At 39.3% G+C, this 18,793-nt stretch overlaps 1 protein-coding gene across 1 annotated transcript in view; it reads left to right on the top strand.

The window, feature by feature from the left end:
* Positions 1-18,793, top strand: part of AMMECR1 (AMMECR nuclear protein 1) — a 95,658-nt gene that overhangs the window by 46,082 nt on the left and 30,783 nt on the right. Inside the window, exon 3 of the mRNA XM_072336095.1 lies at positions 10,862-10,972. Within this exon, the coding sequence (XP_072192196.1) occupies positions 10,862-10,972 (111 nt within the window). The remainder of the gene's footprint in view (positions 1-10,861; positions 10,973-18,793) is intronic.

Genomic DNA, 18,793 nt, shown 5'->3' with positions numbered 1-18,793 from the left:
GTGCCTGCCTGGGAGCACTGCAGGGGGTGGCCCTGGGGCGAGATGTGTGTAAAACAATATGCTTTTTTTGGAGGGGGAAAGAGGGCCACAAAACTTAATTACATTCAATGTTAAAATGGAGATATATTTTTTTTTATTTGTTTCCGAAGTCCATATGTTTACCTTGCTGGCCTGGGCTTGGATAGGATTAGCAGAAGTTTACAAGATAGAAGGCTAAACCGACTAGCCAGAGGTAAATATGGAAGAGCGGGGGATCATGCTGTGCATGATCGCAGAAAGGACTGTGATAACACCCTGGTGAGGAGCTTTGGCATCACAGTTGCCACGGATGTTTTAAAGAGTAAGTAAACCCCTGTCCTGTTCTGGTAGTTCCTTTTTATTTCAGTAGCTTCTGTTATTTAAAGCTTGCTGACTTGTTCTGGTCAGCATTCAGAGGGAGGTGAAAAAAGTGATTATTTTCTTTTTATTATTTGTTTTTCCTTTCACAGGCTTCTGCCAGAACTCTGGATTTTCACTTCTATTTCTCCTTGCTTCCCCCCCCCCCCTTCCTTGTGTCTATTCTGAAGCTGTGTCCTCTCCTTCCTTTTTTGTGTGGGTGACAGCTGCGTGCCGCTGTTCTTTATCATTGAAAAGACTATTTGAAATCTGAAATGACTAATGGTTTCCCTGTTGCATGCGTGATTCTGACAAGAAATAGTAAACACCGAGGCTCTGTGAATACTGTTGTTAAGATCAGCAGCCAAGGTGCTGGAATAGCCTAGTGATATTGCATTGGCCAATACTTGGGTCATATCTGGAAGGCTGTCTCCACTGCTCTATGAAGAGAACTGTTTCTAAGGTTTGATTTAAAAACAGCTGAGAAACCTGCCCTATTTTATTGAGAGCTCAGGCCCCCAAACCAGGTGCTTCCCAGGGCAAGTGAGCTCTAGCACAACTGCAAAGGGCCTGTTTTGGAACACACTCACTTAGTCCTCACTTGAACTCCTTAATGTCTTGGAAATATAGATGGCTTTGGTGGCCAAAGGACAGCCTCAGGGACCGGAGTTCTGAAGTCTAGGTGACTTAATTTAGTTTAATGACTTAGCAGCTCTCCAGGTGTATAAAGGTGACATCTGCTGATGGAGATATAAAGCTGCTTGATGATCTTGGAGCTTGTGGTGCTGGAGAGCAGCCTGGAACATTGCTGAAATAGTGTAATCAGAGGTGGTGTGATCAACCTTCTGGTTATACCAGTTAATAGCCTTGAAGATGCATCAGTTGATCTAAGAAAACAAGTTCTGGATGCATGACCTGTGTGGAAGGTGCTGTCTTGAGGAATCTGTGTGCCTGGTGACCTGCTGCTGCTGCAGCCTAAGCACTCTGGAGTTTGGCACCTATGTGGCACTCTGACACATAAAATGCTTTTAGAAGTTGTTTCTTGAAAGTGCAGTTACGTAGTGCTTCAAGTCCTTATGTTTAGTTTCAAACGCACTTGTGAGCTGGCAATGTTTAGAACCTTTCTGAGGATAGAGGTGCGTAAACCTGATTTTGCTCTGAGCTGTGCTTCTCTGCCTACATGGAGTGTAACTTTTGTTGTTGGTTTTGTTCCTCTGCGGAACTCCAACCCTCAGATCTTTTTTTAGCGATGCTAAATAAGCCTACATAACCAACTAGTGTGATTTCTGAGTAGTTCTGGATTTTGTTACGTGTAAATATTTATTTTAGCAAAGTGAACAATGAACTCAGAAACATATGTTGGTAGAAACTCCATTTATTTCATGAAGTTGCTGGATTGTCTTATGAGAATTAGAGGGAGAAAGTGCCCAAGGCAGTTGGTGACTGTGGAGTAGTGTCTGACTGAGTGTCCATCTGGACGTACCGAAGTGTTCTCCATCCCCCCTCACCCTATAAATTGTTATTTCTGTCTTCACCTTTCTGGAGTGCTGCCCATCTTGTCTCAACCTGTGTAATGGTAACATGCCATTATAAGAATAGCAGCACTGGTTCTGCTGCTGAATGAGCTGCATGTCACCTGATTACATTTGAGAATTAGTATATTTTTCTCATTTTAATTTCAATTGATGAATAGAATTCAATCTTAATTATGCTATTATGGGTTTGCCTTAGAAAATGACTTTCCATTAAGCACTCCCCTTTATTTTTAACACCGATTATGCTGTTATTTAAACTAGATTTTCTTAAAATAGTAGCTGCTTTCTGACCTTCCTTAAGATTAGCTGCTTAGATAAGCAGAACTTGCTAACAAATTCACACCTAGCAGTTGACATTCTGATTGCAAGGCTCATCTCTCAGGGGCACGTTATGATTGCAGGAAAACCACTAAAATAGCAAGTCTGTTGTATGGGTGATGAAGTAAATCTCTGGATGGTGGTTTCTGGAATTGAGTGAAGAGTTGCTCATTTTGATCATTTAGTGTTAATAATGACTGAAATAATATGCTGTGCCCTTAAAAGTATTTGGTAATTTTTTCCAGTGATTATATAGGTTTTAAAGTAGGAAATTTGCTGATCTCACACCTATTATCTGAAAGTAGTATTGCAGTCTTTGGATCACTGTTGGCAATAACAAGTTGCCCTTCATCTACTGAATGTGTTGAGGAAGTAACACAGCATAGACTCTTTTTAAGAATGTCAGTGTATATCCCTATGAGGAAGAAGAACATTATCCCAGACCAAATTAACTCCTGTTAAGTAGGGAAATTGTTTGTTTGTTTTTCTTTTTCAAGTATGCTCAGTCTTCTGAATTTTGCTAGGGGAAGTCTCTTTCCAGGTAGAAAGGGCTGGATGTGGTGTGAGTGTGTGTAACTGGGCACATGGAGTGTAATGGATTTCAAACCCTAATCAGCAACTAATTCTTTTTCCTATTGTGTAAAAGTAGTCAAGCAAGTAGTGTTTTGTGTTCTTTTACAAAATATGTGTTAAGAGGCACTGTAGTGGAAAAACTAGCTGAGGGAGAAACCAGAAGCCTTTTAAGGGGATCTAGTTCTTGGGAAAGTGACAGAAATTGTCGTACTCCTGATAGGTTTTTTTTATGTTGGTATTCAGATTAGGAAAGATACCATGATTTTCTCAATTTTTTTTTTTTTAATTTTTTATTTTTTTTTTTTACTTTAGAGCGTGTTCTGAACTTGTATCTAAAGGTGCTGGAGAAACTGGCTGTGATTCAGAAAATGCTTATGCTCTGAAGGAAACCTTGACTAGTGCCTTGAACCTTGCTGAAGCTGCTCAGTCAGTAGTGTTCTCTTAGAGTATAAATAATGTTACTCATATCTCTCTGCTCATTTCTATAACACTGCTGCAGAGAAGTAAATGTGCAGAACTGTCTGAGATGAATGTGCTTTTTTCCTGGATGTTTTACTTCTGATTCTAGTTGGTAAAGACAGTTGTCAGTCCCACAACTTAGCCAGTAGTTTTCATAGTATCATCATAGTATCATAGTATCGTGCGAGTTGGAAGGGACCTTAGAGATCAAAGATCTTAGAGTTTTGTATGTGAATTGTCCCCTTGCCATCTTAGTTTGTGTCACACAGAATCAGCAAGGGAGTCTGCAGTGAATATCAGGAAGCCACTTTGGTCTGTCCTCTTGTTACATGGCAGGACCAGTTTTATTTACAGTGTTTGTGATAGTGGCCTACTTGTGGAGGCCTTCAAAGATAGTCTGATGATGGCAGCCATACAGGAAGGGAATCCACGTGCTTGTGTCTCTTACCTTAATGATTTTTATCATTAATTAATATCTGACTCAATTTTTTCCTGACGTAATTTAATCTCGTTGTTTCTGGAACTATCCACCATGGGTCCAAAGAACAGATTATTTTCACTGCCTTTGCAAAAAGCCTTTTTCATCTTTGATAGCCATTATACGTAGACTTCCTGAGCTTAAACCATCTTTTCTATCTGCTTTGTCTGGGTAACAGCTAGCAGGTCTCTGGTGGCTCCTACCATTTACTTCTAGATGCTTTTATCAGTCAGAACATTTAGTGGAGTGTTATTTCCAAAATTTGGTCTCTACAGAAGCTCAGGCCTTACTGGGGTCTTGCTGCTTTTGTCCAACTGTTCAGTGTGTTTACTTCCCAGTACAGAGCATATTAATCTCCTACATAGGCCAGATGTTTAAGCTCAGAATTGCTGTAAGTTCACTTGTGCCACGCTGTCTATTTCTATCATTAAACTACTCCCATCTAAGCATAAAACTTTTCTTTAATTAAATTATACTCTGTAGAGTTCCTTTCTCTTACTGTGCAGGTCTTTGGTTTGACAAGGTCATCGTCCTCTTTGCTGCAGGTCCCTCTGTGGTGCACGTTTATTAAGTGTTGTCTTTCCCATCACATAATCAATGAAAGCATTGACTGAAACCAGAGAAGAGCAGTAATACCACAGATGGGATCTGCTTCTGTAGAGCACTGCTTGTTGAAGGCCTCTGTTTTGATGGTGAGCTCCACTGTTGGACAGTTTTGGTTCTGACTCACAAATAAGTCATCTGGACCTTGTTTTGCCGCCTTGTTTATACGATGGTATGAAGAAGCCTCACCACAGTTAAGATATGACATGTTTTAATTCTCCCTGTCTGGCAAGGCTTAGTACAGAAGGCAAGTTTGGTTTGACGTGAAATGGGCTTGTCAAGTTTGACTGTTATCTGTCTTGCTTTGTGGAATTTTCTTGTAGTGTTTTTGTGTGAATTGGAGCTTATTGTGCTGAAACAAACAAAAAAATTCACCCAGCAAAAAAGCCTTTTTTTTTTTTTTTTCCCTTCTTTGCCTTCTCCTGGCTTTAATTTTCTTTCTTGCTGTATCCCCGCAACTCATCCTTTGATTATGCACTGTTGAAGGTAGCTATTTTTGTTCACAGACTGCTTTAAATACAACTAAGCTTTAACTTTAGCTGGTCCAAAGTACTTAAAAACAGTATTTCATCCTATTCTAACCACCAGTGTCTTACTTTTTTTCTAGCTGGTGTTAACTACATTGGTCCGACAATTACAGGTGATGTGGGTTGTGGGTTTTCTTTTTTCCTTTCCTTTTCCATTTTTCCCTTTTGAACACTCAGCAGTTCTTGTCTTTTCATAGTCACTCTCACTTCAAACATTTTTCCAAGTGGGAAGGAGGCAGTCAGGAAGCTTTTAGAGTCAAATGTAGAAGGGCTTCTTAATTTAATTTCCACACCCTCTGAGATTAAAAACAAAGGAACAAGCACAACAGGAGGGAGAGGAGCCGCCAGCACACTTCAAGAGCTGCCTTGCCTTTCTTGTGCTTTGCATGTGTCTGGTAGGCCTTGGAGCTCACAGTGTGCTTTTCTGATTGTGTTCCAGAAGGGCACCCACCAGATTTTTGTTGTTAGTGACTGGTTCCAAAATATCATCCATCAAGTTTTCCCTTTCATCACAGACCCAGATACTTTCAACATACCTCCCCTCTCCTCTGCTGAGGAGCATGTGCGCTGATGCCCCCGCTTGGATTTATCAGTGTGCATGGCCACACCTCCTTCATTACTAAGCTGTTTTCTCTTACATTGAGTAATGTGCATTAGCTCACTGAGTTGAGACATCCATGCTGCAGCCTGGAGTGTAACAAAGCTTGAATTGCCTCAGTTAATAGGGAGACTGCTGTCTGTGATTCTGAATAAGGCTGGCACTGGCCGTGCGAAGGCTCTCAGCTGACTGTTCTGATGATGAACTTTAATTTCTAGTTTGAAGCAATCTTACATGACTGTTCAGCATTCTTGACAGTTTTAGTGTGATTCTGAGTAAGACATGGGTAAGTTTTAAGTTTAACAAACAAACATATAAATGTTAACATTTGTAAAATTCAGGAACTTTGGTCAAACAAAAGGGAAAACACTGTTTTCTGCATCTTGTTCAGACTGCTTCCTGAGTGTGTTGTAGTTGGAAACCCATGGAGCTGAAGTGAAAGCACTCTGGACCTATGAAGGGACGGCGGCAATGACTTTTTAAATGTCTGATCCTATAGCTTTCCTTCTCTTTTTATAGAAATGGTTAAAAAACTACTACTAAAATGTCTTTGTAAATACCAATTTACCTCTTCACTCATTAAGTTAAAGTAGTTTCACTTTAGAAGTTTTCCATTGCTTGGGAATACTCATCTGGAACCAAGCAAGTCCTTGCTCATCTTTGATAAATAAATATCCTTGATCTGTTACCCCTCCTTTCCTCTCTTCTTCCCCCCTTCTCCTTTTTCTTCCTGTCCATAACAAGGAGGAGAAACTTCTCATAATACTTCTCATGGCACTAAGACCCATCTTTTCATGCTTTCTGCCTCTTCTACCACCCTCCAAATTAAAGAATTATTTCACTTTTCAGTTAACTATGGTGGTAAGTGAAAGTCAGCTTTTTTTCTGGTAGAACATGAGCAGGAAGCATGTTTAGGGCACTGGGGTAAGCACAGCGAGTGAGACAATCTTTGTGGCTCTTTCTTTCAATGTTTATATAGGTTTATACCTTATCATCTTCGTGTGCAGTGCTCCAGGTCTGTACAAGTTGCAGTGGATTAATGCTCAACTGAAGTTACAAGGCTGTCCTAGTTTCTTCATTAATGCAAACAGTGTAATAGTAGCTGAAGTGACACACGGGGCAGGGCACTGGGTGATCCATGTTCTTGTGCTTCAGCCACACTTTTTATGGCTAGCCTTTATGGTCTGTATTTAGGATGAGTGGGATACTGAGTATACATGTATTTTTTTTGTCTGTTAAGTTGTCTCTTATTGCATTTATGTATGCCCCTTTCGATGACAGCAGTTTTATATCAGAAAACAATGCTAGTTTAAGTCTTTACAATGCAGCAACTGTCCCTTCAACTCAGTTTCCCAAATGAAAGCAGGGGACAAACAATGTGTAATCATCTGGTTACCAGCTGGGGCAGCAGATAAATGAAACAGTTGTCTGCTTTGCAAGATGTAGATTAGGGCTGGGCAAGACTTCTTGATAAATAGTAAATTAGGCAATGGCTGGCTGGAAAGTGTATGTTATCATCAGGTCACTTGTGAATTTGCTGACAACTGTGAGCAGCTTTAGATGGAAATATTTTTTCAGTGTTGAGCTCATAACCTATAGTCCATCTCCTGTCATAAAATGAAGGACCTCATGAAAGAGAAATGGTTGAGAAGTTTGCAGAAGCTTCTTAGGGTCTGGGTTTGGTCCCTCCTTCTGCCTGTGTGCATTCTGAAACATCTTCCTCCATTTTTTAGCTTCTGGGTATTCAGGGTGCTTTGGGCAGCTTGGACTGTTCACACTAACAGGAGGTAATTTATGCCAGAGGTCCCTGGCACCATGGGGAGAAGCTGGGTAAACCAACAGACAGGTACATTTCCAAGTCTCTTGGTTCAAAAGGGCTCACTCCCAAGCCCAGAGCTTTTTTGTTTCTAAATGAGATGCTTCACCTGAACTGAGTAAGAGAATGGCATGAAGCTGAGTGTTAGAACAGTGTGCATCTGTTTTAATGAATGAACATTATCTGCATATGCTTTAATGAACGAACAAAACACAACCACATCTTCGTGCTAGGTGAGAGAGAGCCTGTACCAGAAAGATGAGAGTGCTTCTCCCCAGTACACCCTGGCATTCATGTAGGATATGCGGGTTCAAATGTCTTCAGGCAAAAAGATGACCCAGATCTCCAGCAAGTGATGCGTATCCTGTGTGTTGTGGGATAAAAGGGACTCCTGAGCATCGCGTCTGCTTCCTCTTCTGCTTCTGCTGAAGTTCTTTGCTTCTTTCAGGTGCCTAGAGGTGCACATTTTCATTTCAGGTCTAACGAGATGTTGCTCAAAAAAAAAAAAACAAACAAAAAAAAACAACAATCCAGACAACAACAAAAACTTTTTCTGAAGGGAAATGGATAAAAGAGGAAAATAAGGATTTTTTACAAGTAGAAAAGTTACATATTTACTTAGCTGTGCATGATGTCGGTATCTGGAATTTGGCACTGTACTGCAGACCTGAGCTCTGAGGCTGTAAGTTGTCAGGTTTATTTGGGGATTATTACTAGCTTTAGAACATATGAAAAGCACTGGAGGCATGGAGGAAAGAGGCAGTAGAAACCAGGGATGCCAATAAAAAGCAAAAAGCATTGCTAGAAAGAAATGTAAATTCTTTGCATAGTTTGCGTAGTTCATACGAGTAAGTATTGTCTCTTTAGTTTAGGTATAGAAAAGCTCTCTAAAGCTGTAAGTGGCAGACTTGGACTTTGTGTTAGGCTGGGAGGCTCAATCCTAAAAGGGAGCAGTGTGGGTAGTTCGGAGGTGGAAGCATTATTGCAGGTGCAAGACCCTCCTGGGTAATAATCCTGCACACAGATCTGGTTACGTGTTCAAGACAGTGAACTGAAACTAGAATAAGGTGTTGAGAAGAGCTGTGATGATCAGAATAGTTCTTTTAAGGGAAACTTAGTGAATGTGACCTGTTTAGCTCAGCATAGTGAAGACTGAAGAGGCGTACAGATTCTTTGTATAAATACTTTGGGGAATAATAACAAGGAAGGGAACAAAACTCCTTAAACTAAAGGACAGTGTTGGCAGAAGAGTAGCTGGGTACAAGGTGATGGGATACATTTCAGCAGGAAATCAGGATGTTTCCAGAGCTCTTCAGTGAGGCTTTGAGGAACTTTATGATTTTTCATTTGGGGTTCTTCCCCCCATTATTTCTGGAGTTTTTTATGGTAGAGGAATGTGGATCTTTTATGAAGAAAATTATATAATGTAATTTTTCTCTATGCTATTAGCAGCCCCTAAGGTCATCTTTGGTTTTATTTCTAGAATCTTAGCAGTTAGAATCCTATTTGGTCTCTGAGTTCTCTGAACTTTCGTCTGTATTACACTTTGAAGACATCTATGAAGGTAACGAGAAGTAATTCTGTTTAGTAGGCTTAAGTCTCCTGTGTGTAGGCACACTGATACTTTAGTGGCTCCTGGGGAACGAGGCTGGTGTTGGGGAACACAGAAACTGAGATGCTGGAAAAACACCTTCTTGTCAGATGTTGTGTTTTATATCATCTGTAGCTGTGTGGTGCTTTTAACTAATGAATAGAGGTTTGAACTTTGTACTACTTGTAACAGAAATACACAAGCTGTATAACCTCTGCTATTTCTATCGATGCTCATCAACAAGAGCTTTCAAAGCATATGTAAATGTCTCACTCTGATGTTTGGGAGTGGTCTCAGTACTGTTTTTTGATTCTTTCCTTTTAAAGTTGCGGTAATGAAACATCCTAGAATTCCATTCTGACAAGAAAGTAAATGTATGTTTCCCTGAATGCCCTCTGCTGAGTGTTTTACAGGTTATAAATCTCATAGTCCAAAGATAAAGCTCAAGAGAATAACCGTGATGTGCAATTTGAATCTTTCTAGGGCTTGTTTCTGGAGAAGGTAGATTCAGTAGCATTGCAGTCTATTAACTTTGTCGATACCACTGAGGTGAACTGAGATACCTTTCTTGGAAATGTTAGTCAAATGCTACTTGTTGATTTGGGTGAAGGAGTAACAGTGTAATATCCTATCTTATACTGTTGTGAAGTAGCAGTCCCTTTTCACTTCATGCTTTTCAGTGGTTTTTGTTCAGAGGTAAATTGAATATCCTGATTGGAAGGGACCCACAAGAATCATTGAGACCAATTTAGTCTGGGGAGGAAGAGGGTTGTTTGTCTGCCTGTTTTTCCTAAACAGTTTAAAAATAAAACCAAAAAGGCAACATGGACTGAGGAACATCCTTATGTGTCTGACACAGCTGCATGTATTCTAAAGGTCAGCAATGCACCTTGTGCCTCAGTTTTTGTGCAGCATGCCTGTAGCCTTCGTACCAAGAATGATGTAGGCTTATACCTCAATAGAGAATGACTTCACACAAAAATTAAAACTATATTTAAGATGGAAGAGCTGGAGGTGAGCATTTGCTTGTTGTGTAGAAACGCAAAGTTACTTGCGGTCAAGAGCATTCTGTGTCAAGATGTTCAGCTAAAATGAGTTCTTATTTTTTAAGCCTGCCAGTAAGGGAAAGAACAGACATGTTTGCGTAATCTGCTTTGATTTGCCTCCTTTCTGGGGGAAAAAAATAATAATATGATTTTCTTCTCTATAACCACCATTTATCTCAGTATTGGAAGTCTCTTCCTTAGAGTTTAGAAAATTGGTTATCCAGGAACCATGTGCACTTCCCCAAGAAGATCGAGTTCCTTTAGCTTTTGTTGTTTCTGTATTGATACAGTGCTACGGGGCTGAAAGTACAAAATGGTTTGTTAATAGAAATATTTCTTAGTAACGGTTGACCTCATGTGATATGAACAACTTCTTAGGGGTTTTGTTCTACTTCTGTTCGTTTGTGAGATTCTTAAATACGAACTGGAGAGGACTTGGGAAAGAATGGAAAGAATAACCTTTGTTCAGGAAGTCCTTTATGCTTGGAGAATGTTCCAAAATTTTCTTGTTTTCCAAAGTACTTCTTGCCACGTACTTCCGGGGTCGTTTCTTGCCATCAGTGTTAAAGACCAGAGTGTATTCAGGTGGAGAGTTAACATGACACAGGTGTTTTTACCTTCTGTAAAGGCTTCTCTATTTATTGATATCTGAGGTGAGGCTTTTCCCATTCTCAGGAGAAGTCAAGTGCAGGATGTTAAGCATCTTATCCTATCTGCTACAAAGCAGAACTTTGTTCTGGTTAAGTATTCTGCTAGTCTTTATTTTCTACCATATTACAGGAGCAGTGTTTCTAGAGCAGTCAGAAGAATTGCAACTTAGATACATTATTCTAGATGTAAGTCCTCCTATTACCCTAGTAGGAAAGACACTGTTACTGACATTCCACGCTGCCAGTAGTGCTTCTTTGATCATGTCTTTCTTTTTTTCCTTTCCTAAAACAGCCCACTGTTTGTAACGTGGAAGATTGGTCGAGATAAACGATTGCGTGGATGCATAGGTACTTTTTCTGCCATGAACCTGCATTCAGGACTCAGGGAGTACACACTTACTAGGTAAGACTTTGTTTCCTGCAGTCTTGACATACGTATTTAAATATTCTGTTGGGGAGATGATGAGTGTGTTTTGGTTTGTTGGTTGTTTCTTTTTGGCTGTGTCACTGTACTGATTGATGTAAGCTTCTATCTCCTTTCGATGCTAATTATTGCCTGGTTATTTGACTATTTGGTGTCGTGAGTTTATGGTTTAGTTTAAAAATGATAACTTGAGCCGTTTTTTACTTTATTCATTTGGAAAACTGTTCTCCAGTAACTTATTGCAACTCACTGCTGTAGTATTTTTCCCTTGTATCCAAACAAATTTTAAGCTTAATAGTTAGTGGTATGGCAGAAGACCAGAAAGTCAGATTTTGGGATTATCCTATTCACGCTTCTAAAACAGCAGGTATTCTCACCTCTTCTCCATCAGGTGCTTCCAATCAGCATTCCAATTTAATGCTACAAATTTCCATTACATGTTACTCTTCAGATACATCCCAGCCCCTGAGTGGGAAGCTTCTGGATGAGGGAGGTAAGTGATGATAATCCTTCACTCCCCAGCAGCATAATCCTTCATTTTTTTTGATCTACACCTAAATTCATTCACCTTAATATTGTTCCATTTTCTTTGCATAGAGTGAAAACTAATAAGTTGATCATTAGAGCTAGTAGCAAGCTTTGTACTTGTTTTTTTTTCCTAAGAGTTTTCTTTATTTTCTAAAGATAATGGAATTTGGTACACTCAGTTATAGTAGACTATTCATGGCGCTATAAAATAGAAACTGTTTGCTCATTTGAAGACCTCTAAAACTGTCATCACTTAAAATAATTGGTGCCTCTCGATAGCTTTGGGTTGGAGGCTCTCCTCCTTTATGAGGACTTCCTCAGCTGTTAAAGCATCATGTAAATCTCAGTATGAAATAAGATCAGTATGGAGAATGTTCTTTGTTACATGTCTCACTATTCTCTTTCAAGCTGTTCATTTTATGCTTACTTTTGCTCAGCTTGAAGAAATCAACTGCTGGAGTTCCTTATGAACTCTGAAAGACCTAGTTATCTTTATTGTGTTGGTTTTATTCTGTGGTTTGCAATATTTGTGTGTTCTTTAAAACATCGAGAGGCAAACTAATCGGTGAGAAAAAGCTTATGATATCAAAGCAGTTCTTATGTTGAAGGTTAAATGCCTTACAATCTTAGATATTACTGAGTCAAAAACAGAAATAAACTCAGAAATCACCACTGAAATGTGAAGTTCCTGTTTGAATGTACCAAAACCCTGTTCTTGTATCTCGATTGTTATTTTAAAAAATAGAAAGATAGGGATACCTGAGAGCAGTTTCCTTCACGATGTTAGTCTTTCCAGCTACAGAGCTTCCAGCAGAGTATTTGAGGAGTTACAGAAGCAACTCTGACATACCTCAGAACTTTCAGAGCTCCACAAGCCTTCCCTAGGAGGCATCAGAAACCAGGAGATGGTAACTTGGGCACAGACTCTTGGAGAAGGTGCAACAATTCCTGAAACTGAAGAAAAACTTTTTCAGGCAAGGTGAAATTAATCAGTAAAGTAGGTAGTGTGTGAATGGGTTGTCCGTTTCAGAAAGTGCAACTTGACCAAAATTTTCAGTTGAGAACGTAGGCAGATATTCTTCTGACTTTATTTTACTTTGATGCTGAAAGACACTTTTCTTCAGTTACTCTGAGGGCACGGCATTGCTAAACAGAACCGAGCTGTCTGTCTGTCCTTAACCTTTTTCAGCACTCTGCATGGGACTGTGACCCAATTTTTTGGTGAGAAAAATAGTGGAGACCAACAGTTGTTCTTACATGTCCTGGTGTTTAGCAATCAAAATATCAACAGTTTCCATCAGGCAAGATTTTATTACCGATACAATGAATAGTATTTAGGATCGCAATCAATAAAATCTTCCTTAATTCTAGTAGTGATCTCTAACTGTATGGCTTATACTGTGTGTAGTGTATGTATATCTCTACCTGCACACAATAGTGTAACTTTTGTCAATAATGTAATGATAGTTCTCCTGAAGTGAACAGTTTCCTTCTGGAGGTGGAATGCTCACAAACTTAGAAAACCTTTTCTTGGTTTATGTACAGAAATATTGATGATATGTAGCCAAGCGAGTCTTGCTTCCCCATTTTGAGCTCTGTTGACTGTTGCAATGGTATTGTCAGTACATTCTAAACAAGAAATTTGTGTAGAGTGATTCATCATTAATTGGTTGCATCTTGCTAAGTCATGAGGAGAGATGAGAATACCCATAGTTTGAAAATGCTAACAATGTATTCCTAATCAAATCTTAGAGATCAATTTTCTCTGCATATTGTGCTGCAAGGGAAGATATTTAATTATTAAAATCCTTTGCAGAAATTTGTGAAGATTCATTTTAGTCTGAAAAAAAATGAAACAAACAAAAACAACAACAAAAATAACCCCCAGCAACTTCAAAATAAGTTTACTAGGAGATTAGGTGGATAAATATCTATTCTTTTTCAAAACATTTTACTGCTTTGAATATTTAAATTAGGATAAAAGAAGTTCATAATGAGCAAAATAGTCCTTTAGGCTGAATGTGTGAATAGCCCACCTGATTGCGTAGAAGGAAACCAATCCAGATTATGAAAAATACCTTGTGTTTTACAGCTCCTTGAAGAAAATACACTGAACTTGGAAGCAGGTTACCACAGAATTTCCTCACAGGTTGATAAATCATTTTTTCATGTATTTTGTTTGGCAGTAAGACTTAGGTTTTAGTATTGAAGTTTTAAACTGCTGCTCTCCTACACTTTAGGCAGTGAACAAAAAGGTTTCATTTACCCTATACTTTTTAGTTCTGTTTTTCCTGCTGTTTTCATGTAATTTGCAGTTACACTTCACACTTAGTAGACCTAACAAGTGTAGTTGTAGCTGCTTTTGTTTATCCTATCAAGGCTAGGATATGTATATGTACATATATACGGGGGGAAAATGCTAGAGAAGATGGAGATAGAGACAGGTGATATAAATATCCTGTCATGGAACGGAGCAGTGAAAAGGCACTGCAGAGCTGCAAGCCTTGACTGGATTAGCATAACAGTAGAAAAATGGGTTTAAATTGTAAGGTAACATGTAACCCACCCTTCTTTACTAGCATAGACCTGTGTTTACTGACTACGATGTCATCAGTCTTTTTGTTGTGCGTTCTACTTTAACGTTCAGTGTGACAACTGAGTGCCTTCAGACTTTCAGCCTTCCTTCCACAGATGTGGCTGGTAAAGAAACAAAAACAAAAAGGGAAGTTTGGGATGAGAAGCATAACACTGAAGGAAATGAAACTTGCAACCCAGCTTTCTCATAATTAAATCTGGATGTAAATTCTAGATGTGGCTTTTGGCTCCCAGCAGCACCATCTACTGTGCTGTATGTGTCAGCAATTTCAGGAGTCTCGGTTGGTAGTGTTGCCATATTACCTGACTTCTCTCCATGAGAACTGCTGGTCTGTTTCTCCTGTTGAACACAGGAAAGCTAAAATAATCACCTGCAAGACTACGGTGTGGCAATCTCATTTAAGAGGTAAAATAGAAAACAAAATTAATTGTGTTAAAATAGATGTTGGCCTTATTTAGTTAAGATTAGAGGCAAGTATTTGCACAGGCAGGGTAGCTCCCCTCTCTGTTCAGCTGAGCTTACCATTCTGTTTAATCTGTTTGTTTTGACTAATCATAGTCTCTTTCAATCTGCCCTGTATCTGCCCGCACAACCCAGTGCTCACTTCACAAAGGCTTTGCTATCAGGCAGCGTTGCTATGGCTGTAGATAGGTATTGCTGCTGACCCAGGGCAAAGCGTGCCTGTGTACCTGTCTGTCATTTTAGGCTTGGGAAGTGGGAAAGGTGCGGGGGTGTTATGTATGTGTTTGCTTCTGCCCTGACCTTCACCGTTCACAGAAGTCAGACTGAATTAATTCCTGCCAATAGTATTTCATGCAATGTTTCAGAGCACGGTCTTGTTTCTGGGCTGCCTGCTGATAATACTTCACAAGCCGTCTTATTGTGTGGCTTTGAGTAGACTACTTCTCAAAGCCAGCTCTTTTATTTTACTACTATTCTGTGTTTATGAGCCACCAGTGAGAAATGCCTGGTAGTTGTGAGGTGAAGCTGATGCTTTCAGAGTTAAACTGTGGAGCAGTGTATAGTCTTCTCAGCCCGAACTTAGCAGCCTTTTGCTATTCTGGTGTGTTCGACATTACCTGTAAAGCTAGGAAGCATCATATTGCTTCTGATGCTTCTTTTTCATTTGTTTCTGTGAAAAGCAAGTGTGCAACAGGGAAGTCAGATGGCAGTGATACTGGAATTTCTAGCATTTGTTGATTGCCTCTGAGTTTTCAAGGACATCTTAATGAGGCAGGGTTCAGACTGTGCTGCTACTATAGATGACCCAGCAACAGATGGAGAGACCTCGAGGTGAGAAAATGTTCTTCAGGAGGGCTGTAGTAACATAGTTCTGTGTTTAGTTGAGCGGACAGACAATCAGTGCAGCCCATTATGCATTTTAGGAGCCAGTATCAGTGTGCATCTGGAACTTGTAATTCTTAACTGCCACTAACCTTTAAGATGCCATTGAGTTAAGTTTTTAGTGAGGGTATGACCTATGAAATTCACTCGGCTTTAATAAAAATGCAGAAGTGCTCTACGTGCTGTCAAATCCATTTGAAACAGTAAGGCAGCAGGAAGCTGGGACGCTTCAGGTGATTACATATGATGCCTTTCACTCATGCCATCGTATCCATCACTGAGTGACAGTCTGTGCAAGTCTGCAGTTAGGAGTGATTTCAGAGCATCTGATGTTCCAGGGGAGGTAGGGAGATACCAAACTGATACTTAAAACTTGAGGTAGCTGATCATTTTTCCCTTAGTCCAGGGTCAAGTTTTTGACCCTTATGAAAGTATAAGGATACCGAACAAGTTTCAGACTGCTTCTCTGCTAATCTGTACTGTGAACTTCACTGGAAGTTTGGTAACTGAGGATATTGCCATGACATGGGCATCTTCTAGGGGTCAGCGTAAGGCAGAGATTACTCTTCGTGTAGCTAGAATATTGGAGAGAGTAATTAAGCCCGAGGATTTCTCATCACGTTGTAGCAATCTCCAGTCCCTAGAAGTCCTCAGTGAAAGAGGTGTCTGAGCCAAAGCTGTGATTGAAAGAGGCTTGGAAACACATAGGTTCTGTAACCATATAACGTTACTTCTCTGAAAGAAAGGGGGAATGACTGCTTCAGAGAGTCTGGCTTACACCTGAGGAAACAGGAGGCCATATCAGGGCAGTACATAAACTGTTTTTTACTAGATCAGTTTTGAAACCATCTGCCATCGTGACTCAGAGATAAAGTGCAAGGCCAAAAGGTATGGCATCTTTAAGACATTATGTATGGCCACAGGATTTGTGAACTGAGCTGCCAGTAGTTGAGATTACCCTGTTTTATTAGATGTTATTTGCTCTTTGGTAGATTTTTTTGTCTGCCATCTCTATCTGCTGGCCTACAGTGTGCCTTATTTGCCTTTGTGTATAAATGATTGGCAAGGGTAGCTGTAATTTTCTTTTCCTTACAGGCTTAAATGAGTTTTGCTTTATGGTCCTCGGTGGTTGTCAAAACTAGGCCGTGTGCTGTTTTTCCCCTCTTTCCCCACATACACAAAATAAAATACAGGAAATGGAAGAGAAATTATATTACAAGTGAGTGCATTCCAATTAAAATCGGTAGTGAGAGGAGAAGTATTGAAGGTATATTTTGTCAACAATAGTTGGATGTTATTTTTATTAGAAAATGGATCCCTTACGTTTCTGAAACTGGTGGCTTAAAAACAATGTAATCAGGTTGTTCTGGTGTGTAAGTGAGGTAGGATGTATTCAGAGATATAATCTCTTTTATTTGACTGATGCAGTTGCAAAAAATTAGATAAGCTTTTAATTCACGCATCTTTCTGTAAGTAAGCTGTTACAAAATCCTTTTAGTAATTAACGAATGTTTTTTTTAGAAGGCAAGTTAATTCAGTAGAAGCCTCTTCAGGTTTTCTTTTTTATTATATTTTTATTTTCCCTTTAAATTACATTTGTGTTCCCTTCTGGTTATCTTAGAAGTTAAAACTTTGCATGTAAAATGTTAATATAGGAGTATAGGGTTTCTGGAAGTGGTCTGGATGTTCGTAGTGTTAGTGAAGGTAAGGTGCTCTTTGTTACCATATTTTTTTCCATATCTTTATAGAAATTGCAGCTGATTTAATAGAATTGTCTTAAATTCTGGAGTTGGAACCAGACCAAAGTATATTAAGAGAGTTCAGCAGTAAAGTTTGCTTCATGAATTAGTGTTTTGTGCATTTAATATGGCGGGATTGATCTCCAAAGGTATTACTAATAGTCGTAAACCTCCCCCCTTATTACCCAAAATGCATGGTTCTAATATGATCCGTTGCTTACAGTAATATATCACCTTTTCATTTCAAATGTTGACACCTTAATTTTTAAATGATAACTGATTAACTGAGGCAACATTGTAATAAAACATTATACAGACTCGTGTTTGCCTGTCGTAAGTGTAGACATTAGATTCTGCTGAAACCTGGAGCCGATAGTATTTCTGAATCTCACTCTAGACAATAAAACCTTGTCTTGAACTATTGTAGCTGTGAATTTTGCTAATACCACTTTAATTTGGGCAAATCTTCAGGTGTGTCATAGTGGAATATAATTGTTTAGTAATGAAATGGATTATTTTGTAAACTCACAGTACCAGAAAGTCTAAGTGAAGTATACAGATCTGAATTTATTGAGCCAGGCTTAGTTATTCTGTGTGAGTCAGTTCAGTAAGTAGGCCTGTAATGATTTTATGCATACAGTGCCAGGTCATTATTTCAGGGAACTGTTGCTTATCAGAACCGTCTGCTGCCTTTTCTCAAAACGACAAAGCTAAATGGTGTCCTGGCTCTGGGAAGTTGGGGAAAAATCCTTTTTGCTTTAATGATGGATTAAATGTTTCTCCTTATTTCATTATGAAATGAAAATGAAATAATGTTATTGCGCAGACAGAAGCAGCACGCTTTAGTATGTTTCTTGTATGTTTGTATGTGCGGGGATATAATAACTGCCTTTATTAAAAGGGAGGGGGAGGGGAAATGACGATGACACTCAGTGTCAGTTTTGTAATTATTGGTCTGTTATTCCTGAGGAAACCTTGCTAGACCTGTGTACTTAATGGTATGTGATAGGCTGTTTCCTTAGTAACACTTCCTGAAAGAAAGCAAGGCAAAGCACTGTGAATGGGAGGACAGGAAAGGAAGAGTGTCTAAAGATGCCCTCCCTTTACATAAAGGGAGGGGGTTATAAAACACTGGCAGCAGTTCTGATAGGAAAATTGGATTAGGGAATATGAATTCTTGGGTCCAGCAGGTGTGTTACTGCATTTGGTGGGATAAACTTACTCTGGGAGGTGGCTGTGTTTGTGAAAGGTAATCGGGTCCTAGGAAAAATGGAATTCTAGAATTAAAAATGATCAGTACAGAGTTACTGAGTAAGGCTGGGAGGTGTTCTGCTGAGGCTGTCCTAATTGCTCGGTCTCAGCCTTAGAATTTGGTGTAACTAAGAAAGCTATCTGAAAGTAAAATACTTATTTCCTCATCATATTGAAGGGAAAAAAAACAACCGCAGGCAAAGAGAACATGCATTAAAATCCAAGAACTCCAAGAAAATGCTTCTTACAAAACACATGCTTTGGAAGAGCCAATTTGACTTGCATTAGTTGACGTGATTTGTAGTATTCTGAATAAATCAGATATTCCTGTAATTTGACTGA

The sequence above is a fragment of the Excalfactoria chinensis genome, chromosome 4 (assembly GCF_039878825.1).
Source record: "Excalfactoria chinensis isolate bCotChi1 chromosome 4, bCotChi1.hap2, whole genome shotgun sequence".
NCBI lineage: Eukaryota > Metazoa > Chordata > Aves > Galliformes > Phasianidae > Excalfactoria > Excalfactoria chinensis.
Note: the sequence above shows the minus strand (reverse complement) of the source record. Positions and strands in the feature narration are given on the sequence as shown.